We start from the raw sequence: 26,279 nt of genomic DNA on the forward strand, positions 1-26,279 counted from the left end.
TTTCTTTCTCTTTCTTTCTTTCTTTCTTTCTTTCTTTCTTTCTGTCTTCCTTCCTTCCTTCCTTCCTTCCTTCCTTCCTCTCTCTCTCTCTCTCTCTCTCTCTCTATCTATCTTTCACATGTACACACAAAGGGGAGAGGAAGAGAGAAAGAACATGAATGTGAAAGAAAATAAATAAATGAATGTAAGTTTTTAAAAATAGTTTTCAAACAGAGGCTTAGGGGCAGAGGTTGTGGCTTGTCGGTATAGCCCTTGTTTAGCATGTATAGGGTTCTAGGTTCACCTCTGGCTCAATTCCCAGTTTCACCACAAAAAGGAAAAAAGACTCAGCCCTCCAGCAGTTAAAGGGATGTTTATAGAAGTCTGTAATAATATATGAAATTTTATATAATGCTAAACAAAAATATAAACATTCTTGCATGTGGAGACAATTCTGTAGGTGGTATGATCTCAACCAGTTAAAAATGTATGGCCAAACAACTGAGAGCCTAATATTTAAAAGCAGGAACAGCCTTTGCCCCAGGAAGGTTAAATTATCAGTGCTTTTTATTTCTTTATTTCCTAGGACCTCAAAAATTATTTTTATAATCAGAAAAATGAAGGGTTAAGAGGTGCAATAAAGTATGCTAAAGTGGCTTAAAGTTAGTCTACCTCCCCGTACTACTGATGTCTCCCCTGATGATCTGATTTGATTTGCCACAGCTCCTGGCTAGTAGTCATATGAAGCTTGCATTTGTGCATCATTCTATTTCCAAGTCATTAGTAAGGATGTTAAGAGCATCAGATGAACAATGAATCATGATGGGAATTTGCAAGATATCACCCTTATAGAACACACTCTGTCATTTGTCATCTCCCTTCACTGACAGCTATTCATTGGATCATATCTTCAGTGACTAAGTATATAATGTAGAATCAAGTCTAATTAATGCTGTTCCAAATAAAGTATTGGGACATTTTAGTAGATGTTTTCAAAGTCAAGAACGTCTTTCCTATTCTTATAATTAAACTCATGAATTCCTTAATTGTATTTCATAAAAGGACTTTGTGTATAATAAAAGCCATGCTTACAGGGGCTGGAGAGATGGCTCAGTGGTTAAGAACACTTACAGAAGATCTGGATTCAACTCCTAGCACCCACATGGTAGCTAACAATCACCTGTAACTCCACTTTCAGTGGTTCCAGAGCCCCGCTCTGGCCTCTACTGGCACCATGCATACATGAGGTGTACACGCACGTACACACACACACACACACACACACACAAACATTAATACATAAAATAAGTTTTAAATTTAAAATATTTTTTAAAAATGGACTATGCTTACAGACTCTTCATTTCTGGTTTTAAAGAAGCATGGCTTCAAGTGATGACATCTGTGATCAAATACAGGCTACCTACTGCCGCTAGAAGTAGCTGTTTACTGAGGACTACCCTAATTTTTACATTACATAGATTTCATAGACATTTTCATTTCCCAAAGAAACATTTCCATTTAACATATCTAGACCTCAATATAAAACCAGACACAATAAACCTGTTAGAAGAAAAAGTGGGAAAGATCCTTGAACTCATTGGCACAGGAGACAACTTCCTGAACAGAACACCAACAGCACAGGCTCTAAGAGCAATAATCAATAAATGGGACCTCATGAAACTGAAAAGCTTCTGCAAAGCACACTATTGTCAGAACAAAACGACTACCTACAGACTGGGAAAGAATCTTCACCAACCCTATATCTGACAGAGGGCTGATATCCAGAATATACAAAGAACTAAAGAAGCTGAAAAGCAACAAACCAAGTAATCCAATTAAAAAATGGGGAACAGAGCTAAACAGAGAATTCTCTGTAGAGGAATATTGAATGGCAGAGAAGCACTTAAAGAAATGCTCAACCTCATTAGCCATCAGGGAAATGCAAATCAAAACGACCCTGAGATTTCACCTTACACCCATCAGAATGGCCAAGATGAAAATCTCAAGTGACATGCTGGAGAGGTTGTGGAGAAAGGGGAACCCTCCTCACTGCTGGTGGGAATGTAAACTTGTACAGCCACTCTGGAAATCAATCTGGCGCTTTCTCAGACAACTAGGAATAACGCTTCCTCAAGATCCAGCCATACCACTCCTAGGCATATATCCAAAAGAGTCTCAAGTACACAATAAGGACATTTGCTCAACCATGTTTGTAGCAGCTTTATTTGTAATAGCCAGAAGCTGGAAACAACCCAGATGCCACTCAGCTGAAGAATGGATACAGAAATTGTGGTACATGTACACAATGGAATATTACTCAGCAATGAAAAATAAGGAAATCATGACATTTGCAGGTAAATAGTGGGAACTGGAAAGGATCATCCTGAGTGAGCTGTCCCAGAAGCAGAAAGACACACATGGTATCTACTCACTTATAAGTGGATATTAGACATATAATATAGGATAAACATGCTAAAATCTGTACATCTAAAGAAACTAATCAAGAGAGAGGACCCTGACTAAAATGCTCAATCCCCATCCTGAAAGGCAAAGAGGATGGACATCAGGAGAAGGAGAAAATAGGAAACAAGTTAAGAACTTGCCACAGAGGGCCTCTGAAAGGTTCTGCCCTGCAGACTATCAAAGCAGATGTTGAGAATTATGGCCAACTTTTGGGCAGAGTGCAGGGAATCTTATGAAAGAAGAGGAAAATAGTAAGACCTGGAGAGGGCAGGAACTCCACAAAGAGAACAACAGAACCAGAAAATTTGAACACAGGGGTCTTTCCAGTGACTCATACTCCAACCAAGTACCAGGCATGGAGATAACCTAGAACCCCTGCACAGATGTAGCCCATGGCAGTTTAGTGTCCAAGTTGGTTCCATAGTAATAGGAAGAGGGACTCTCTCTGACATGAACTCAGTGGCTGGCTCTTTGATCACTTCCCCCCTGAGGGGGAAGCAGCCTTACCAGGCCACAGAAGATGACAATGGAGCCACTCCTGATGAGATCTGATAGACTAAGATCAGAAAGGAAGGAGAGGGGGATCTCGCCTATCAGTGGACTTGGAGAGGGACATTCGTGAAGAAGGGAGAGGGAAGATGGGATTGGGAGGGGAGGTAAGAGGGGTTTATAGAGGGATACAAAGTAAATAAAGTATAATTAATAAAAGTTAAATCAAGACTGGGACTAGATAAATGGCCAAATGGTTAAGAGCACTGGGTTCTTCCAAAGAACTAGGGTTCAGTTCTCAGCACCAGTGGCAGCTAAGGAACATCTGCCAACTCCAGTTCTGGGAGATCCAACATCCTCCTACGGACTGCATGGGCAGCAGGCATAAATGTGCTATATAGACATATATTCAGACAAAAAATCCTCACATACACAAATAAATAACTACATTAAAAACTCAAGACTGATTTATACTGAAATGGGATTCTAGCTAGGGGTAAGGACAGATTGAATAGACACTTTTTTTTCCTTCTTAAAAAGTATGGGTACCAATGGAATACTACTCAGCAATTAAAAAGAAGGAAATCATGAAATTTTTAGGCAAGTGGTGGGAACTAGGAAAGATCATCCTGAGTGAGGTATCCCAGAAGGAGAAAGACACAGAGTATCTACTCACTTATAAGTGGATACTAGACCTATAAGATAGGATAATCATACTAAAATCTGTACACCTAAGGAAGCTAAGAAGGAAGGAGGACCCTGGGTATGATGATCAATCCTCATTCAGCAAGTCAAACGGGATGGACATTAGTAGAAGGAGAAAACAGGAAACAGGACAGGAGCCTACCACAGAGGGCCTCTAAAGGACTCTACCCAGCAGGGTATCAAAGCAGATGCTGAGTCTCACAGCCAATCTTTAGGCAGAGTACAGGGGATCTTATGAAAGAAGGGGGAGATAGAAAGACCTGGAGAGGACAGGAGCTCCACAAGGAGAGAGAAAAAAAAATCTGGGCACAGGATTCTTTTCTGAGACTGATACTCTAACCATGGACCATTCATGGAGATAAGCTAGAACCCCTGCACAGATGTAGCCCATTACAACTCAGTATTCAAGTGGGTTTCCTAGTAAGGGGAATAGAGAGTGTCTCTGACATGAACTCAGTGGCTGGCTCTTTGATCACCTCTCCCTGAGGGAGAAGCAGCCTTACCAGGCCTCAGAGGAGGACATTACAGTCAGTCCTGATGAGACCTGATAGGCTAGAGTCAGAGGGAAGGGGATGAGGTCCTTCCCTATCAGTGGACTGAGGGAGGGACATTCGAGGAGAGAGGAGATGAGGCAGGGAAGGTGGGATTGGGAGGGAAGGAGAAAGGGGGCTACAGCTGGGATACAAAGTGAATAAACTATAATTAATAATAAATAAATAGATAAATAAATAAATAATGTGGAAAAAAATCCAAACTGGAGCCAGGTGGTGGTGGTGCAAGCCTTTAATCTCAACACTCAGGAGGCAGAGGCAGATGGATCTCTGAGTTTGAGGCCAGGCTTGTCTCCAGAGTGAGTTTCAGGACAGCCAGGTCTACAGAGAGAAACGCTGTCTTGAAAAAAAAAAAAGTAATAGTAAGTAAAAGAATAAAATCGAAATGCAAATTGAGAAAAAGTATGTGTGTACATACACATGCAGCTGTGCTGTATGTGTACATGCTATCTTGGTCCGTGTTCGAATGTGAGCCTTTGGGCACATGTGCACATCTGTGCAAGTGCGTGTGGCAAGCAGGGGCTGAGGTCAAACATCTTCCAGGGCTTTCTGCTTTCCACCTTTATCTATCTATCTGTCTGTCTGTCTGTGTCTGTCTCTCTATTTTTTCTCTCTCTCTATTTTTCAGGTGAGGACTGAACCTGGAGTGCATAAATTAGGCACTACTAGTTTACCAGCAAGCTGCAAATATCCTCCTGTCTCCACTTCCCTTTTGTTACACCAAGGTCTTCTCTCTCTCTCTCTCTCTCTCTCTCTCTCTCTCTCTCTCCCTCCCTCCCTCCCTCCCTCCCTCCCTCCCTCTCAAACATGCGTACTGAGGTTCCCCTACTCATGTGGCAAGCGCTCCACTTACTCAGCCACCTCTCCAGATCATAATAAATACACATTTAAAAAATATATAGTGATTGTGTGTTTAATTTTTAAACATTTTAGTTGTGTGCTTGTATAGTATATGTATAAATACATGTGAAACCAGGGGCCAGAGGAAGAGGTAAGCGTATTCCTCTGGTGCTCTCTACTTTTCTTATTTTGGTTTTCCAAGGCAGAGTTTCTCTGTGTAGTTCTGGCCGGTCTCAAAATCACTTTACAGCAGGCTGGCCTGGAACTCATAGATCTGCCAGCCTCCACCACCCAAGTACTGGAATTAAGGGTATGTACCACCACTGCCTGACTACATTTAAAACAAACAAACAAACAAAAAACAAAAATAAACAAACAACAACAAAACAACGTATTTCACTGCAGCCGAAGCTTGCTCTTTTGGCTAGACTGGCGGGATAGGGAGCTCCCAAGATCTGGCTGTCTTCTCGTAAGGCTGGAGTTAAAGAGATATGCAGCCATGCCCATCTTTTACATGGGTGCTAGGAATTTGAACTCAGCTCCTCTTGACTACACAGCAAGTGCTTTTACCCACTAAGCCATCTTCCAAGCCCCATAAATGCACTTTAATAAAGACTTTTTTTTTAAGTTCTGGTCTTATAAAGTAGAAGTTTAATATGGTCTGTACTTGGCTGTTTTTCACATTCATTCATCATTTCCTTCATTTAACATCAGTTTAAAAGCAAATAGAGGAAGAAGAAGACAGTTCTCTCAAGGCTGTAAATTCTAAGATGCCCAAGTTTAAAGCAAATTAGATCCTTATCCCATGAGCAAATACTAAATGTTTCAACACTCATTTTGCGAGTTAATTCTTCTGTGCTAAAATATTTCCCCCTCTCTCTTCTTTATTTATAACATATTAAAAAAACCATCAAACCACACAACCCATAGTTGCAGAAAACAGGAAATCACTAATTTTACACATATGCCTTTCTCAGTTGGCTATGTTACCTTTTAATTTGGTTTTTATTTTAGTTTTTAGACAGGCTCTCATTATGTAGCCAGTTAGCATGGATCACACTATGTAGACTGGGCTGGCCTCGAATCCATAGATCTACCTGCCTCTGCCTCATGAGTGCTGGAATTAAAAATATGCACCCCTGGTTTGTTTGTTTGTTTGTTTGTTTGTTGTTGTTGTCTCTTTTGAGACGGGGGCTCTCATGTAGCCCAGGCTGCTCTTAAAACTAGTTATGTGGTAGAGGATTACATTGAGCTTCACCTGCTAAGTGCTAGCTAGGATCACAAGCATGTGCTGACATGTGTGGTTCTATTACTTTTTAAGAAATATTTTTAAAAGATCAATAGACAAGACAATGTATCTAGTAAAATGCGTCCATTGATATATGTTCTGATCTCCACTGATTCTGTCCTTTGCTGTAGCAATGGAGAATGCTCGCTTCAGTGTTTGCCTGTGTGCTCCCAGAGCTGCAATTTCTCTTTGTGCCTGACACAAAGACTTGCTATAGGCTCCCCACAGGGAAAACACAATAAAGATCCATGGAGAACAGTGACAAAGGAGGACAAAGACCAGGGTTGGTACTTTTCAAGTGAACAACACATTCATTCCTTCTGGGTTTTTACATTATATTTACTATAATTCTGGCAGAAATGTTTTAGATTGGTCATGCTCCCAAATTTACAGGGATTTTCAGCAAATGATTTTTACATTCTTACTCCCATAGCAAAACAAAGTGAGCTGATCAGCCCTCATAGCCAGCAACTTCTCCCTTCCTCCAAACCTGATCATCATGATTCAAGTTATGGGGGTTCCTCTTTTCTGCCGTTAGTGGAATCAGGGAACAGTTTCAAATGCTATGAAGCCTAATCTTCTCATAGGCGTTGCTCAGTCAGCTCTCTTTGTTTTCATGATGAAGTTTTGTCCACAACTCCTGATATCTAGTTTTCGGTCGAAACTAGTTTAATAGGGACTAGAGAGCACTAGTAATTGCTGTTACATTGAAACCTGTTACTCGGTTTCAGTTCCCAGCACATACACAATCACTCATAAGCATCCGTAACTTCAGTTGATGTCATCTCCTGAACTCTATAGGTAAGAGGCACAGATACAATGCAAATATATACATGCAGATAAAACACTCCCAAGCATAAATAAAATATATGCACCTAAAATAATCTTTCAAGAACAAACTAATTTTCATTAACTGCCTTTTCTCATAGCTCCTCAGGATATCTCCAGCCTCTTTACAGTCACCTCAATTCCATAGCAAGCTCAACAACCATAAGGTTTCATAGAGTTGGGGCAGACAAAATTCAAGGTTTGTTTCCACACTGCTTTACAGCCCTATGGAGCCATTTTTTTAAAAACATTAAACTTTGAAACTTAGTGATCCCTCGTCCTATGACCTAGGTGCCTCTCTCAAACTCTTACTAACTTTATTAAAACCTCATTTCCTCTCTATCCAGACCACATTTCTCCTCTCTGGAATAATTTATGACCAAAGGTCGCAAAATCTGTGGTTGTTTGAATTCTTCTTACTCTGCTTCTAGAGATGCTTAAATGGTAATGGGTTAACAAAGTTGGAAGCCAAATAAAGCCATTATAAAATGCGACACTCAAGGTCTTTGAGGCAGAAAGCAGACAGGGCTAAGCATTGCAAACTACTCCAGGATCGCAAACCATGACATCAGCAGCATCACTTCACTTACCATCAGCTTGTACTCAGAGCCTAGAAAAGGTACCCAGGAGAACTTACTTCTTTACTAAGGAGGCTAAGGAGGCAAAACCAAAAGAACACACTGTACAAATACTCCCTAAACAAATGGGGGGAAAATCGCTGGTGAAGGAAAATGCTTGACTAGTGAGAGAATAAGGAAACAAAGCAGTAAATCCATCCTTACCACATCCAAGTTTCTCATCTTGAATGAACAAAACAGAAATACAACTTGTAAAGGATACGGCCCTCAGTTTTCTGCCATTACATTCCAAATCCCTGCCTGTTAGATTCCTACAAGTGCAAGGATAGGTTTAATTGAGGTAACACGTCAGAATCATAGGCCTCATGAAATAGTTTTAAGGGTGACCTTCTGATTCTGGTACACGCTTCACTGATGAATTGTTGCTTCATCAGTTGACTGTGAAGTGCGTATTGAAACTGTGGGAAGGGCTTACTGCGCTCATGCTGCCATTTGTTGCTAGAACACATTTATTTCCGGATCTGGCTTTCAATATGGGTAACCTGAGCTAAGGATGAATTCTGTGCCGATTGAACAGCTCCAGTGGCACAAAGAAATATATGACAAGGTGCTGAGGGACTGAACTCTGCCATTGAAATTCATTAAATGTGAGAAAAGACACATCATCATTCAGCTAAAGTCAGTGGAATTGTCTGTTTTCAAGCGGACAAGTTTTCTTGAATTTATTTCCTCTACTGAACCCCAGCTGGTCAGAATTTTATTTTACAACTAGTGGCGAATATTAAAAAAAAATCAGGTTAAGTATAAAAGCATGATCATTTCAATCACAAGCCAGACATAGGCATGACCTTGGATATCAAGAACCAAAAGCAAACACCAACCTCAAGATGATATACTCTGGAATAATTATTAGTGTTCAAGTGTCAGTAAAGAACAAAGGAGCACAGAACATTTACTGATAATTCTGTCCACCCTACTGAAGAATATCGATCAGCACATATGAACAATTTGACAAATACTTTATGAAAGGAAGGACGGTTGTTTCTTAAGCCCGAGCAACTCTAGAGTAGAAGAGAAAAGAAAAACCAACCATACAGCTAACTTTTCCTACTAGGAAGACATCACTTAGAATTAACAAAAGCCCAAGGGTTAAACTACATGAAAAGCAGGGATGTAACTAAGCACATGGATACCACCACCTTTTGGTTTCTTCAGGGAGGGTGGGAAAAGGGGATCTGAGTCTTCCTTCGAGCAATCTGTAATCTTTTGCAGTCGTGAAAAATGTTCAGCTGCTTAATGGAGACTTTGAGGCAGAAGACCTTTCCCCCAACTCTTTAACTCCTGTTATCAGAAGAAAGGAAAGTGGCATCTTTCTCCTTTCATGATGGCAAAACAGACACGTTAAACACCTGACATTTACTGGGATAGCTGTTATGAAAAGAAACAAAGAAGCAGAAAATAGTATGGACAAGTGAGGCTGCAGAAAAACTCGAAAACTGTGTGGATTGATGGAGAGAATGAAATGTGGTACCATCATTAGAATCATCATATGATCCAGCAAATAAATTCATAGAGACAGAAAGCAGAATGGAGTTTGCTGGTGTTTTAGGGGAGGGTGTTTAATGGGCTGAGTCTCGCCGCATGCAAACATTCTGGAGATCAAAAGTGATGACAGCTGCACGATGGGATGAACGTAGTGAACGCCACAGCCAGTTTGTAGAACATTCTGGAGTTGTATCCAGGCTGGTCTGGAACTTACTACATAGATCAAGAGTTGCCTTGAACTTTTAGAGATCTTGACTGCCTTAGCCCATGCAATGCTGAGATTACAGGCATCTGCTACCACACCCAGCTGTGCAAAGCTTTTCAGGGTTATTTTTACTAGGAAGTTTAAGTGTGAAAGATCCCAAAAAGGAACTTTTTATTCCATTGGTAGTTAAGAAACCATTCATTTAGGTTATGTTCATTTAAAACAAGGTCAAAGTCACATCAGCCATTAAAACTAGAAATCTCTCCTTTCAGAATTCAGCTTAAGAGACCAGATGCCGCAAATTGATAATCCGAGGATGCAGGAGGTGAAAACAGAGAGGAATCAGGAGTTACAAAATCATCCTCAACTACATTGTGAATTTCAGGCCAGCCTGGGTTACATGGAACTTGGACTCAAAATATGAAAGAATAAAAGAAAGAAAGAAAGAGGGACAAAAAGGAAGAGAGAACATTTACATGAAAGAAATGTTCCGGTGAGATATGATATAAACACATATATGTACATGTGTGTGTACACAACATCCAAATTTTGTTTGAGACAGGGACTCTATAGCACGGGCTGGGCTGTAGCTATGTGGCTTAGAGTCATTTCAAATTCATGAAAATCCTCCTGCCTAAGCCTCCTGAGTGCTGGAATTGCAGATGTGAGCCATCATGCCTAGCCTAAGAAAACATTCTTGATTTTTAATATTAAGGTATGAAAAACTATTAAGGATAGAAGCAATCTAAGCAGTTATCAAGTAGAATTTAGTTTGATAAATGATAACAATTTAGCCCTCTGATAGCTAGAGACCTTAAAATATCATGTAGTTAAGCTAACAAAAAAGGGTGGGCCACAACACATTATGTTTTCAAAACAACCAGGTGGTGCACTCAGGAGGCAGAGGCAGAGGCAGAGGCAGAGGCAGAGGCAGAGGCAGAGGCAGAGGCAGAGGCAGAGGCAGAGGCAGAGGCAGAGGCAGAGGCAGAGGCAGAGGCAGAGGCAGAGGCAGAGGCAGAGGCAGAGGCAGAGGCAGAGGCAGATATGGATCTCTGTGAGTTCGAGGCCAACCTGGTTTGCAGAGTGAGCCTCAGAATAGGTAGGCTACAGAGTGAAACCCTGTCTTAAAAACCAAAACAAAGAAAAACAAAAACAAAAAAAATTAAGTTTTCAAAACAGGAAGTGTATATTCTGACCCTGTTACTGAAAAAATAGTAAAAAGTATGCCCCACATGTATATTCAGACTCAGAAAAAAATTCTGAAAATACACATAAAATGTTAATTATAATTTCTCCAAATATGAGACTAAAATCATTCTATTTCTTTATATGCTTCAACTACAAGTTACTGTTTTTATGACTGTGATTATTACTACAAAGAATTCTTGATACGGGAGAAGCAACAAAGCTATGGAGTTTTTGACAGACAAATGGATTCAGGGAACACTCTAGTACAGCAAGGTAGCTTATGGCCCAGAAAGCAAGACAGAACCAGCAGGTCCAGAAGGCCACTCTCCTTTTGCCATCTCCAGGGCCTTACCTGAGGCCCAGATAGGCTTCTAAAGGGCTCAGTTGCTCAGTCTTCTCTGCCCATACCTTCCAACACACCAGGCTTTCACTATTTCCTGGGTTTAAAGTTAAACAACTAACTCTGAGCTCTTTAATACAAATCAAAAGGTACAAAAAGACTAGTACAGAAAAGGACAATGGGCGAGAGGAAGCAATAAGAACAGAGCATAAAGACACAAATGTACGAAGATGCCAAGAAACCCATTACTTAGAATTCTGATCTAAAAACAAATTAACTAACAATAAATGAACTTAGAAAAATTACATCTAGAAGACCAGCAAATTTCAGAACTCCTTCCCCAGGGGGATCCTCCAGAGTTACTGTAAATGAACTTTCCTCTAGTCAATACCTGAAGCTCTCCTCATCTATCTGCCTATCTTCCTAAGCAAGCAACAGATGCTGTTAAAAGGAAAAAAAAAACTTTGAAGAAATTCTCTTAGTCTTAAATAATGTGCTGAAACAACCAGCGTCATACTTGCCTTAAAAAAAAAAAAAAAGTTTCAAAAGTTTTAAAGTTAAAGCCAATAGAAAAAAAAAAACAAGGGATGTATTACACAGACCTCGTCTCTTCCCTAATTTCTTTCTTTTTTTCAGTGAGGCATGGGGATAAGGAAGACACGCAACGGTCATCAGCCTTTACTTATCCTGTGGTTTATGTAGGGAATTTTATTTCGTGTCTGGAAAATAACAGACTTCTGCTTTTAGGTAGGCAAATAATGAAAGACCCAGAGAAACACAACCTCCTTCTATCAGCTAACAAGTAATCCATGCTTACTCTATATATGGGTATGCAAATACAAGTACTCAGCCAGAGGTAAGCAAATCTCTTTATCTCCAAAAGCAGCAGTGCAATGGGCCCCCCAGAAATCACTACTCACAGTTTCTCCATTCACAAGGAACACTCCAAATGTCTGTGACACCACCACCCCCAGCCCAGGGCTGCAATGCCCCACAGCTGGCTTGCTCTGTGCAGATGTTCTTCTCTCCTAAGCTAACCTGAAAAGCAAGCTGGATTTGTTGACTGCACGAACATCTGTAATTGCTAAACATCTCCGTGACATGGTGTAACAGTTAGTTGCTGCTTGTGCAAACTGCCCATCTAAATTACTCTCTGCAGCATGAGCACATGAAAACCGAGGCACAGAGAAATTGGAAACATCTGTAAAAATTAATGGCCAAATTGACCAAAGCTGTGTGTGTGTGTGTGGGGGGGGGACTTGGGGTTTGTAAAAAAAAAAAAAAAGAAAAAAAGAAAACCAGCTAAATAGCTCCAGTGCTACATTTGACTTTAGAAAATCACCCTTACATTTGAAAGGTTCTTTCAAACACATCCAAGAGCGACCCCCTTCACTGTGGGATTTCAGCTGGTCCAAACACCATCATTTTAACATACTGGTGTAAATACAGAACAAGTCCTGCTATAGAATGCAATAGAAACGATACAGATGAAAAGGATCCATTTCTCTCTAAAGGAAAAGAAGAAAAGCAATACCTCTTCTCCTATCATGCAGCCAGCCTTGTCTCTTCAGTTTGTAAAGGTCCCAAAACTACCCTAAAGTCCTCCCACTTCCTTCAAACAGCCAAAGGCACAGAGCCTGAGGACCCAGCCTACTCCTGAGTCATACTTGGGACCAAAAGAGGAATGGGGAGAACAAAGCTTGCTTTTGTTTATGGTTCAGGAAGCTAAGGCCAATTCATGGCTTGGGTGGCTTCTCCAGAGGTCCTCCTCCCTCGCCTTCTTCCCTGCAGTAATGTAGGTCGCCTCTGGTGCCCAAAGGGACAAGGAACGCACTGGAATTATTATTGGCAGGATTCAGTAACCACGTGTGTGTGTGTGTGTGTGTGTGTGTGTGTGTGTGTGTGTGTGTGTGTGTATGCATGCATGTCTAAATGCCAAAGAAAAAATAAAAAGCCATCTTTCAACAGATTACATGCCTGGGGAGTTGGGGATATGTAAAATATGGTATGTTATAAAAAGTACAGACACATTTACAGAAATAAAATTAATCATAATATACAAAAAATACTCTAAAATTAAAAGGAAACTCAATGGAAAAGAGCACTGACTTTATGAAGATGCTTCCCCTAGGATAAGCAGAGTAAGACTGCCATCATGTCATCAGAGATACCCTAACAGTCTGGGATGAAGTATTTAAACATCAATCTTATTTTTCCCCTAAGTGAGATGCTACATGAATTAACATTTTAATGATTCAGAGCCCACTGGTAAAGAGTTCAAAACTCTGGAATATGACATAAAAATTGCAATCAGGTCATTCCCAAGCTCTATAATCTTGAACAAATTAAATTTTGTTCACTTCAATTTCCTTATCTATAAAATTGGGCTAATGGAACAGAAGGTATAGCTCAGCAACAGAATACTTGTCTAATATGTGCAAAGTTCTGAGTTCGATCCTATGCATCACAGAAACAAAATTACAAAAGAGTAGTAATAATGGCACAGACCTATATGGTTGTCTAGGTGACTAAAATCATATACAGAAGACTAAATGCTTATAGGAGAATTTGGCACACATGAAGTGCCATACCAGCCAATATTACAAGTTTAAGACAACTTCACAAATTGACAGTATTTTATTCTTGCCATGTTTCTTGTCTTCTTAGACCTTAATGTCCTGTTCAGTTATTAACCATGGCTGACATTTATGTCTTTTAATTAAACTAACTTAAAAAAATAAGATATTCTATACTTGTTAACTGCCTGCACTGTGGCCAACCGCGGGGTGTCTTTAAATAAGATGCTGTCTCGGTCCTCAAGAAATACAGGATCAGAGTAATAAGACACACAACTGTTTATGTGTGGCATACATAAAACAAGTGTGGGAGGTATCACGAGGTGTAGATGACAAATGTGATGCAAGTGCTAGGGAATTAGCGTTTGGAATATAGAACACCGATAAGAAATCACCTTCTCAAGACCTAGTTAGGACAAAAGAGAACAGACAAAGCTGCCCAGAGGAATTCCCATTCTTGTATTCAGACATTCCTCCCTCAATGAAGTACAGCGTGACTCCCCAGGCCTTAAGTACAGGGTTTGCGAAGTGACTTGTCCCAGAAGAGTCTAGAATGGAAAGAAGGCGAAGCAAAATAAAACATGATCATGAAACTGCCCAGGGGACAAACCTGCCTAACCTCACCTCAGTCAAGGTGGCCGAGGACAATACTGAGAATGAGAAGTTATTTTGACAACACGAGCCCTTGCTATATGATGTCACAGGAATGAGCCTCTATCATGAGAAAACCTTCGGATAAATGTCAATTTAAGAACATTCTACAGAACTCAAAATTGCCAAGGTCACCAGAACACAAGGAATCTAAGGAGTCACGAAGACTAAATATAATACAGAATCCTGAATGATACCCTAGAATTAAAGAAAAGGACGATGGACAAAAACTGAGGGTACCGGAGTAAAGCTCGGGCTTTAGTTGATAATCACACAGTGACACTGGCTCATGTACTGCAACAGATACAGTATAAATATATGCTGTTATCGATAGTGAAAGCTCTGTAATGGGTTATGCAGAACTTCTGGTATTAACTTTACCACATCTCTAAAATTATCCTGCATCATGAGCTAATTTAAAAGCTATTTAGAAGATCAACAAATTAAAGGTTGAGCAAGGTGGTATAAGCCCATAATCCCAGTACTTGGGAGACAAAAAGCTGGGGAGTTCAAGGCAGTCTACAGCTTCACAGTGAGTTCAAGGTCATGTTGGGCTACATGAGACCAAGTCTCAAAGAAACCAAATACATACATACTCGTACACACACATCACTAATTAGGACAGGTATGCACAGCACCACACACCTAGAGCCTCAGCATTTGGACAGTGAGGCAGGAGAATTATAGGCAAATGGATGGAACTAGAAACAATCATCCTGAACGAGGTAACACAGACCCTGAAAGACACACATGGCATGTACTCACTTATAAGTGGATCTTAGTCATATAGCAATGCATAGACCCCAAGAAGATAAGTCTGATGGGCATCTTAGGCTTCATGTCAGCTCACTAGTTAGGGGAATGGGGGATATCTCTGACAGGGACTATGTTGCCTGAAGAATAGGGGAGAGGAGATGCAGGATAGAGGATGGGACTGGGAGGAGAGGAGGGAGAGGCCTATGACCGAGATATAAATTGAATTAGTTAATAATAAAAATTAAAAAAAAACTAATTGGGAAGATAAATCTGTTGAATATCCATGCACATATAAAATTATTAATTTTGGCTTTTTGGTCCCCCAAACGCACAGAACCATTTTCTTGGAAAGAAAATTTGGCTCTTCCGTCAGCTCTACTGCCAACTGAGGCAATGGCTGCCTGGCTTAAAGAGTGTGCCTGAGGTGGTCCCATCTGCCGCTTTCCAGGAGCTACTAGAGGTTCCTGGTGCCTGGACAATTAGAGCCCTGGGCTGGCAACTCTCCCAGCTACTTCCTCTTCCATCTCTAGTCTGCCTTCTTAGGCGCCTCCTAGTTATCTCTCTAACGCGCGAATCATGCCACTGCACAGCTGAACTCCTCCACCAAGGTGGCAGCCCACCCAGAGAAAGTGTAGCCTGTAAGCACACTGGCAATGTCTTGGGGAAAGAGGCAGCACTCTCTTCCAGCTACCTGCACCACCATCACCACCCCACAGTCCCTGAGCTCCAGCCCAAGCGACCTATTTGCCCCTTCGGTGTAACCATGCTTTCTTCTGATCCACACACATGCCGGTACCAGGACTTTCCGTCATCTTTGAACACTCTGCTCAGTCACCACTTTCCTTGAGAATATCTGTGGACCTCTTACTTTTCAGAAGCCCAGGAAATTTTTTCCTACCTGATTCTCACTGATACTATGGACATAACTCTGCTAGTCCTTGCCCCTGCCTTATTCGGGCAATCTATGTGTGTCTTTCTGCCCACTCAGAAAGGATCTTTTCTCAGGAAAAGGATCTTTTCTCACACTCAGGATGATCTTTTCTAGTTCCCACCATTTGCCTGCAAATTTCATGATTTGTTTTTAGTTGCTGAGTAGTATTCTATTGTGTAAATGTACCACAATTTCTATATCCATTTCTCCATTGAGGGACATCTAGGTTGTTTCCAGCTTCTGGCTATTACAAATAAAGCTACTACGAACACGGCTGAGCAAATTTCCTTGTTGTATGGTTGAGCAAATTTCGGATATATGCCTAGGAGTGCTATACCTGGATCTTGAGGAAGTGCTATTGGGGGGGTGCAGCCTTACCAGGCCACAGAGGAAGACAATGCAGCCCCTCCTGGTGAGACCTGATAGACTAGGGTCAGAGGGAAGGGGAGGAGGACCTCAACTATTAGAGGACTATCAGGGGAGGGGCATAAGGGGAGAAGAGGTAAGGAGGGTGGGATTGGGAGGAGATGAGGGAGGGGGCTTCAGCCAGGATATATAGTGAATAAAATGTAGTAAATAATAAATAAATAAATAAATAAATAAATAAATAAGAGAGACAAGTCTATGCAGACATGGTGGCATATGCCTGTAATCCCAGAACCTGGAAGGCAGAAAGAAGGATCAAGAGTTCATTCTCATCTTCACCTAGATAATGGGTTAAAAATCAGCCTAAGGTCCATAATACCCGTTTCAAACAAAACATACATAAAAGGTTTGGGGACAATCCATGGTATCAGATGAGAAGCCTAGAGATAATGACTGAGCCAAGGTATGGCACTAGAACAGACCTACCCAACTCCTAATCAGTAATCACCCAGGCAAACAAACAAGCAAAACCACTCTGCACTTAATATGTATATACAGGATCTAGGCCAATGGTTCTCAACCCTCCTAATGCTGTGACCCTTTAATATAGTTCCTCATGTTGCTGTGATTCCCATTAATAAAATTATTCTCATGGGACTTCATTACTGTAATTTGCTCCTGTTAGGAATAATAATGTAAATATCTGATATGCAGGATATCTGATAGCTGATCCCAAATGGGTTGAAACCCGCAGGTTGAGAACACTGATTTAAACATACCTTTAAGCCAATGTCTTTTGGTGTGGCTTGACACCAGTTCATTCACTTACAGAGCGCCCCTGATAATCTGTACAAGAAATTTGCTGCTGCTTCATTAAATGAATAACGGAGGCAATTAATGAACAAGTGGAAAAGGCAATTTTCAGCTAGACCACAAGCACAACAGAAACACAATGAGTTTTCCTTTATAATTCTAACAGGATTAAGACGAAACACAGTCTTTACTTATCTGGTCCACAAACATTTACTGAAGACCAAAGACACATAGTAGTTTTAACAATTTTTTTCAAGGAACTGTAAATATAATGCAGACAAGGTCCCAAATTATGGCATTTACTCTCTAGTGGCTGACATTTAAAACTTGGTAATATGAAAGAAACAGTTGCCACAAATATATCTAAATTTGAGTCTACTTCTTAGAGTTTCAAATCACCCAGAAACAAAAGTTAAAGAAATTCCAGCTGAAGGGATGGCTCAGTTGGTAAAATGTTTGCCATGAAACCATGAGGAATTTCTAGTATTCTGGTAGAACCAGGCACAGCAAGGGAGATAGAGGTAGATAAATCCCTGGAACTCATTGGCCAGCCAGTCTAGCCAAACTGATGAGCTTAGGGTTCAGTGAGAGAGCCTGTCCCAAAAACCAAGGTAGAGGCGAGGCAAGGAAATCCAGCCCATGGGAAGAAGAGGCAAGCAGATCTGTGTGAGTTGGGAACCAGTCTGCACTACATAGTGAGCTCTAAACCAACCAGAGCTACACAGTGAGACTGTTTTAAGATGATGTCAACCTCTGACATATGAACTTTAGAAAAGGTATTAGTATTTATAACTGTTCCTTTCTAGTAAAAAAAGAACCTTAACTAAGGTGATCAATATACAACAAACCCTTTTCTAATCATTGCACATATTACTTAATCCTCACAATAGCCCTAAGTGGCAGATCATCTTGTTATTCTAATTTTAAAGATGAGGAACATAAAGCACTAAGTGACTAACTTGCCTCCCAAGGAAGCAGGATTGGGATTTGAACCTACCCTATCTGGCCTGACTGTTTGATAACTATTGGCACTTCTAGAAACACAGCTTTTTTTTTTTTTTTTTTTTTTTGGTGTTTTGTGATGAGATTTCACACAGCCTCGAGCTGGCTTCAAACTCACTATGTCGCTGAGAGTGATCTTGAACTTTGCATCCTCCAACCTCCACCTCCAAGTACTGGGATAACAATCCTGCAGGAGCACACTTGGTTTTGGTTTATGCAGTGCTGAGGATCAAACCACAGGCTTTCTGCATGCTGGGCAAGCACTCTACCAACTGAGCTCTGGCCCCAATACTTAGAAATGCAATTGTAAGAGCTTCTGAGAATGTAAACCTTGGTGATAATCTACCTGCAGGTAAATATTTTATAGAAAATACACTAGGCTGACTGTTTCACAAAGTACATGCCAAGCATTTGTAAATAGCAGAAAGCATCCAACCTGCCAAAAAGTAACCCTTGGGGAGGGAGAGATGGCTCAGTACTTAAGAATACCTATTGTTTCTACAGAGGACCAGAATTTTATGCTTAGCTCCTCCATCAGGCAGCTTACAGCTGCTTGTCACTCTAGCTCCAGAGGATTTGATGCTCTCTTTTGACTTCCACGGGCAACTGCACTAACATGGGGAACATGGCTTGCTTATATGTACACACACGCACACACAATTTAAAATGATATTTTATAAAATCCTGTAATACTGTTTTCTATTCCCTACCAACCCTTCCCCGCCTTTTCTTAGACAAGGAAACATGGATACAATGGGAATAAATAAACTGAAGTCTAAAAGTCCCATATGCTTCATTTAACCAGTGAGCATCATGATAGCATCTGCTCAGTGAAAGCCATGCAGCTTCCAATTACCCTAAAGATGTCATACAATCATATCTTTCCATGCAACTGAGTAATATTCAATGGTCTAAGTCTTAGATGCATTTTCAAAAATATTATGCAGTTGTGCTTTATTAGTCAAAAAAGATGGAAGCTCCTGAAGCTCACCAGAGCTTTTTTTTTATTTTATTTTCAAAGGAATGGATATTATGGTAGTTTGAATGAAAACAACCCTTATAGCCTCATATATGTGAATACTTGATTCCTCAGTTAGCGGAACTACTTGGGAAGGATTTGAAGGTGTGTCCTTGTTAGAAGGGGTTATATCCCTGGTGATAGGCTTTGAGGTTTCAAAAGTTCCCACCATTTCCAGTTAGCTCTCTCTGCCTCCTGTTTGAGGATCAAAATGAAAGCTCTCAGGTACTGCTCCAGCACCATGCCTGCCTAATTTCTGCCATGTTCCCTATCACGATGGTCACAGATTTTCCTCCTAAATTTTAAGTCCTAAATAAACTCTTTCTTCTGAAAGTTGACTTGGTTGTGGTGTCTCATCAAAGCAATAGAAAAGTAACTAACAGGCATAGGTATTTCTTATTTAAAAATTTAATTTAGAGAGAGTGATGTATATATTTAGAGATAGATTTAAAGATAGAGAGATGGGGGTTGGAGAATAGTATGTATTCAAGGGCTACAGCATTGGATAGAGATCAGGAAACACCTTGGTAGAGTGAGCTTTTTTCCTTCCACATTGGGGGTCCTTAAGATCAAACTTAAGGCACTAAACTTGATATCAGGTGCCTTTGCCTATTAGGCAATTTTCTTGGTCCCAGATCTCTTATTTGCAACGGAGATCATTACTTTGTGTGCGTGAGATACAATCTTGTCATGTAGCACAGGATAGCTTAGAAATTATATAGACCAAGGCAGCCTTGAATTTGCAGTGATCCCCTGCCTCTGCCCCTAGAGTGCTAGAAATACAGGCATGTAACATCTTATCCCGCTAAGACTGTCACCTGATATTTACATGGTATAATTCTACTGTACAGGCTAATGAGTTTTTACTAGAATGGATAAGAGACTACCAGAAATATGAATGAAATATTACAATTCTCTTAAGCACAACTTGGTTGATTGAAACAATTGATTTGCAATTTCCATTTACATACAATTTAAATTTTAATTCTCCAGCACAAACAAATGTTTCAATGTTGATACCATGAAGGCATTAATTTGAGTGACTTAATAAATTGAGTGAATCTATAAATGAGATTCAAGCTGACGGGAATGGAAAGGGAGGGGGGAAAAAGACCCAAGGAAATCTATTCAAGAAAAGGTGACAGAAGTCACTAATAGGAATCAAGTAAATCAGGAAGGCATGGAAAAAGTTCTTGAAAAATTTCCATGCAAGAAACATTATGCGCTACTAACCTGTAGAACCGTAACGCTTTAAGATATCTTTTCCAACCAGGCTGAAAAGACTGGCTCCCAGATCCTTAGGGGAGCCAAGGCTAGTCATGACTACAGAGTTCAAACATGCAATAAATTGCCACCAAATCAAGGACTAAAACTTACCCATAAGTGTATCACATCTGCCACTTCTTTACCTAAGTGCTTAGTGCAGAGTAATCATCTGAGTGACTCACCAATTAGTGCTTAAAACTCCTGAGCCACTTCTCCAGGTCCTACTGACATACCAATGCTTTTATCTGAGCTTAATTTAAATGGAAATGTTTCTTCAAAATTTCCTTTCCTGTAATCTCTCCTAAATGGAGTTTCTAACAGACACAAAAATGGAACATATATTAAACTCCTGTGTATGTACCATTTGCTTCCAATAACTATTAACTCATGATGTAGATGCCTGTAACCCCAGCATTTGAAAGGCAGAGGGAAGAATGGTCAGAGGTACAAGGTCATTCTTGGCTACACAAAAGTTTGAATTTAGCCTTATCTCCATAAAACCCTATTTCACAAAACACACACAGGATATCAATTCATCACTAATCTTGCCTTCTCTACATAATTTCATCTGTAAATATTTCAGTGAAATCGTACATTATACAAATTTTTCACAGGTATAGCCACTTAATGGAATCCCTCCTTATATAACAATAGTCACTGTTTTTTGGTGGGCTGATAAATTTGTCCTTTTGAGACATAGTCTCTATATAGCCCAGGTTGACTGGAACTGATAAGTATACCAGTATACCAGGCTGGCCTTGAATTTTCAACTATTTTGCCTCAGTCTCCTGAGTGCCATGATTAAGGTGTATAGCATCAAGCCTGGCTTCACTATTTCTTTTTTTTTTTTTTTCAGGATTGGTAAGGGGGTATTACGCAGTACCTCCCCTGACATGTAATCTAATCATGAGATTTGAATATTATGTATTAAACAAATAGATGCGCAGAGGTTTGGGAGATGTCTCAGTTGTTAAAATGTCTACCATGCAAGCATGAGGACCTGAGTTCAGATATTCAGTACCCAATTAAAATTCAGACATGATAGCAAATATCTATTAATCCCAACCCTGGGAGTCATAGACAGACAAATACATGGAGCTTACTAGTCGGCCAAACTAGCCAACAAGTGAGCTTTAGGTTTGTGAGGAAACCCTGTGGAGAACTGTAGTGGAGAGACCAAGAGAGACACCCAATGTTGACTTGTGGCCTCCATGAGTACATACATCCATCCCCATAACCACACCCACTGAAACACATAAATATACCTCCTTATACACACACAGAAAAACAGAGGGAGATGGTGAGAGAGAGAGAGAGAGAGGGAGAGAGAGACAGAAAGAGAGAGAACTCTCTACTGACCCTGACAACAGGGTCTTTTTTATAAAGTAGAATGGATATCACAAATATGATACTTGAAATTATCAATGATTATCAGATTCCTTCTTTCCTCATACAAATTATAAAATCAGCCATTTCGGAATATCAACTGTCTCTCCTTATGTGGTAGACATGTTTTGCTTTACATCTCAAATCATGTCATGCAGGATCCAATTTGTACTTCTTTTTTTGTTTGTTTGTTTTGTTTTTGTTTTAATTTTATTTTTTCTTCATTTATTTATTTCTTCATTTTACATCCCAATCACAACCCCACTCCCTCTTCTCCTAGTCCGACCCACTCACCCATTTTCCCTATATAGCCTTCCAGCCAACCCACCCTGCCACATCAAGTTACATCAGGATTAAGTATCTCCTCTTTCACTGAGGCAATACAAGGCAGCCCTGCAAGGGAAATGGGACCCAGAGGGGGAAAACAGAGTCCAAGTCAGAGACAGTTCCTGCTCTAGTTGTTAGGGGACCCACTTGAGGACAAGCAGCCCATCAGTTTCATATGTGTAGGGGGCCTAGGGCTAGTCCAGGCATGTTCTTTTGTTTGTGGTTCAGTCTCTATGAGGCCCCATGGTCCCAGGTGAGCTGGCCATATAGGTATTCATCTGATGTCCCATCCTTCCAGCTACCTGAGTTCTACCTAATCGTTTGGCTGTGGTCCTCTGCATCTGCTTTCATTATCTGCTGGATTAAGCCTCTCAGATGACAGTTATGCTAGTCTCCTGTCTAAAAGCATAGCAGAGTATTATTTTATAATATTTATTTTTTATATTAATCACAGGTTATTTGCTTTGTATCCCAGCCATAGCCCCCTCCCTCATTCCCTCTAAATCCCACCCTCCCTCCCTCATCTCCTCCCTGCCCCTTTCCAAGTCCACTGATAGGAGAGGTCCTCCTCCCCTTCCATCTGACCCTAGTTTATCAGGTATCTTCAGGACTGGCTACAATGTCCTCCTCTGTGGCCTAGCAAGGCTGCTCCTCCCTCAGTGGGGGGGGGGGGGGGAGGTCAATGAGCCTGCCATTGAGTTCATGTCAGAAACAGTCCCTGTTTCCCTTACTAGGGAACCCACTTGGATACTGAGCTACCATGGGCTACATCTGAACAGAGGTTCTAGGTTACATCTATACATGGTCCTTGGTTGGAGAAACAGTCTCATAAAAGACCCCTGTGCCCTGATATATTTGGTCCTTGTGGAGCTCCTGTCTCTCCAGGTCATACTAACTCCCCCTTCTTTCATATGATTCCCTGTAATTTGTACTTCTGAAAAATCAAAGCAACAAGTACCATTTTAAAGGTGAACTTTCTTCTTTCAACATAAATATTGAATACAAAACCATCTCAGAAGTGAAAAGAACCAAGTTTTGCATTAATAAAACAGCATCATGCTCATCAGCTCTCAAGCCAGCTTGTGTAATAACATAATAGCTCCATAAATCTATGCAACTACTCATTGCACCAACAACAGGGAGCAAAGATAGTTTTAAATCATTACAGATGTTGAAAATGTTGCCTGCAGCCAACCAAGCAAGCTGGGATGTTCATGTTTGCTCCCAAGGCTTCACATTGGGTTAGGGGAAATGCTGGTACATGGTATCACTCTGCAAGAAATCAGGACACACACACACACACACACACATAGCTTAACAGTACATAATTCTGATAAAGTTATTATTGCATAATATTATTTCATAATAACTTTATCAATAACTACTACCAATGCACTAACCCTATTTCACAAAGAAATACTCAACTGCACAACTGCTTTATTTTCAATTATGTACCTGCTCTAATTGTTCCACCTAGTTCCCTCATTCTACAGATGTCTGCAAACTCCAATGAAGTTTCCTGACCAATAGTCAGGTACAACCTCAAGGGGAAAGAGGGAAAAAGAGATAGCACTACCTTTATCTGAGATGAGGAAAGCTGTGGGAGGAGAAGTTGGTGGGGTTTGGATGAACTAACAGGACTTAGAATCTCTAGGTAGAAATGATAGAGAGACATTCCATTCTTGGAAGAAATGTGCTAAGACATAAGCTTGGGAATAGCTGGAATGAATGCGCACACACCTATAGTCTTAGCCTTTGTGGGGAGTTCAAAGGTCACACTGAGTGCAGGAGTTCAAAGGTCACACAGTGAACTCTCATCTCAAGAATAAACCACACAAGGGCTAGGGAACTACCTCAGCGTTTAACACTTGCTACACAAGCAAGAGGATTGGAGTTCAGATCCCCAGAACCCTTGTAAAAGTTGCATGGGTATGGCCACTCTGTAATTCCAGCCTCAGAATGCAGAGATGAGATCTGCAGAACATGCTGCCTACTGAGATCTGCTATATCTTTAATCTCTGGATTTGACTGATAAGCCCTGACCCAATGAATATGGTGGAGAAAAAGAGTTAGATTCTTGATATCAACATCAGATTTCCCCACATGTGCACGTGTTAACACACACACACATGCAAAAACATTCAGAAAGAAAAGGATTAGGTTTGACACTGATATCGCAATTAATAATTCAATATATTACTGTTAGTTAAAACAAATTATTAATAGCACACATACTAAAGTATTGTGTGTGTGATTATTAAGTCACACACATACACATCCTGTCACCTTGATTTCGTCAATGGTTGTATTCTTTTCAAATACTTAAATAAAATGGAGAAAAACTCCATCTATCATTCCTTCCCAAGATGGGTACTCACTTTTTTTTTTGTGGCTACTTCATAGAATCTGAATGTGGCCATAAGAAACAAAATGTGATTACAAGTTCAGCCACTAATAACATAGTTTTCAGATCATAGGCAGCATCACTTATTGATAACTGAAAAAGAAAAACTGGTTCAGGTACACTTCACCAAAGAGCTTAAGTGAAGCAGGCTCCAATTTCTCCCTTTGTGTCTTTTCTCTACAGGACTAAATGTCCAAAATGCCCCCACTCTGTAAAAGCTGTTTCTGATGTTTTCTAGCACTAGGGAAGGTTGCTAGAGGCTGGATGAATAGTGCAGGCTCTACAGCTGCAGATGCTGATGAAACCTTTAAAAGTTGACCTTGCTGAGTAATGAAAACTACAGACCAATGATAGACGTGAATTAGAAATGTTGCCAGTGCCCTATTCCAAACCCGCTGGCACAAGTGTCAAAGCAAAAAAAAAAAAAAAATCTTAACACTGAATCAAATTAACAAACATTTCTTAAGCACAGCACGAGCATAGCTTATTATAATTTGGAAAATTCCATAGTATTTATCAACTCCTAAGGAAGGTTTTGATGCTCAGAAGTGTACCACAGTAGACGTCAGCAGTAGCCACAGAGCTATGGCTCTGGGTGTGTTGCCATAGCAACCGCATACTCAGCAGCAACATGCTATCTGCTTCTCACCAGCCCAAAACCAGAAGTAGAAGAAAGAAGCTAGCTTCCTGATGAGAGCAACCCAGGGAGTCAGAATGCAAGCTGTCTCCATCATTTGCTCAGACACACACACAGACACTCAGGAGACTTTCTTTCAGCAGTTTAAAATTGTCTCTATCTAACTCTTAGAAAAAAAAATCCACACAATTGCTTTTCTCCACTACATAAACACACTCAACACACGTGAGCACAAAGCATAGAGAGAGATTTTGGGGTATCAGGGTCAAATATATAGCTGGTTCCTGGAAGGGAGCTTCTCTGGAAGGAAGATGGAGAAGTGCTGAACCATTTAAAAATACATCCCGAGAAACATTCGTTAAAGGGGATACACTTATCCTGAATGCCCTTCAAAGTTCCATGTGTTAGGCCTGATTCCTAGGGTAATACCATCAGGAGGATGTAGAACCTTTGAGATGTGAGACCTGCTGGGAGATACGTAGGTCACTGACCATGTGCCCTTAAAAGAGATTATAGAATTCCACCTCCACCGCTATCCAGCTCATGAGGGAAGCCATTTTGTCCGACCACAGACTCAAGTTAATTATCTCAAGCCTTAGTGTGTTATAGTTGTTGAAAGCTGACCAACACAAGACACTGGCAAGAAATAAGCAACAGAGAAGCCATTCCTGCAGAAAAGGGCAACTCAAAGGAGGGATGGCAAACAATGAGCCAGGAAGACACTAATAAGAGGCACCAGAAACCTTGGTGGTCAAAGCCCACAGCCTACTTTTGGATATTCCCCATTACAATGAAATCAAACAGAATTGGCAAGCATACCTTTTCGACCGGCAGGAAGTCATTCTCTACTTCAATCGACCTTGGTCTTAGTTTAATTGGCTTGTCTTTGAAAATATCTCCAAAGCCCACTCCTTTAACTTTCTTGGGCTGGATGGCGGCAGCTGCCACGGTCCCGTTGGCACCTTCGGACTTGGTACTGCTTGAGTCACCTCCATCACTCTCGGAGCCTGTGGTTTCTCTTAAGCCTGTCAACAGTGGGGATGAGGAGAGAGAGAGAGAGAGAGAGAGAGAGAGAGAGAGAGAGAGAGAGAGAGAGAGAGAGAGAGCTCAGAAATCAGCCACAGGTCACAATAAAGAACTTCACAGC

The 26,279-nt window shown here is 40.7% G+C and overlaps 1 protein-coding gene across 11 annotated transcripts in view; it reads right to left on the reverse strand.

Annotated features, from left to right (window-relative positions):
• The window catches only part of Sh3kbp1 (SH3 domain containing kinase binding protein 1), a 362,797-nt gene that overhangs the window by 130,714 nt on the left and 205,804 nt on the right, over positions 1-26,279 (reverse strand). For 10 of the 11 annotated variants that reach the window (XM_060375097.1, XM_060375099.1, XM_060375093.1 and 7 more), the window contains one exon: positions 25,952-26,157. In XM_060375097.1, coding sequence (XP_060231080.1) covers positions 25,952-26,157 — 206 coding nt within the window. Of the gene's footprint in view, positions 1-12,533; positions 12,671-25,951; positions 26,158-26,279 lie in introns of those variants that run through there. The other variant, XM_060375103.1, reaches the window with a different exon arrangement.

The sequence above is a fragment of the Meriones unguiculatus genome, chromosome X (assembly GCF_030254825.1).
Source record: "Meriones unguiculatus strain TT.TT164.6M chromosome X, Bangor_MerUng_6.1, whole genome shotgun sequence".
Lineage (NCBI taxonomy): Eukaryota > Metazoa > Chordata > Mammalia > Rodentia > Muridae > Meriones > Meriones unguiculatus.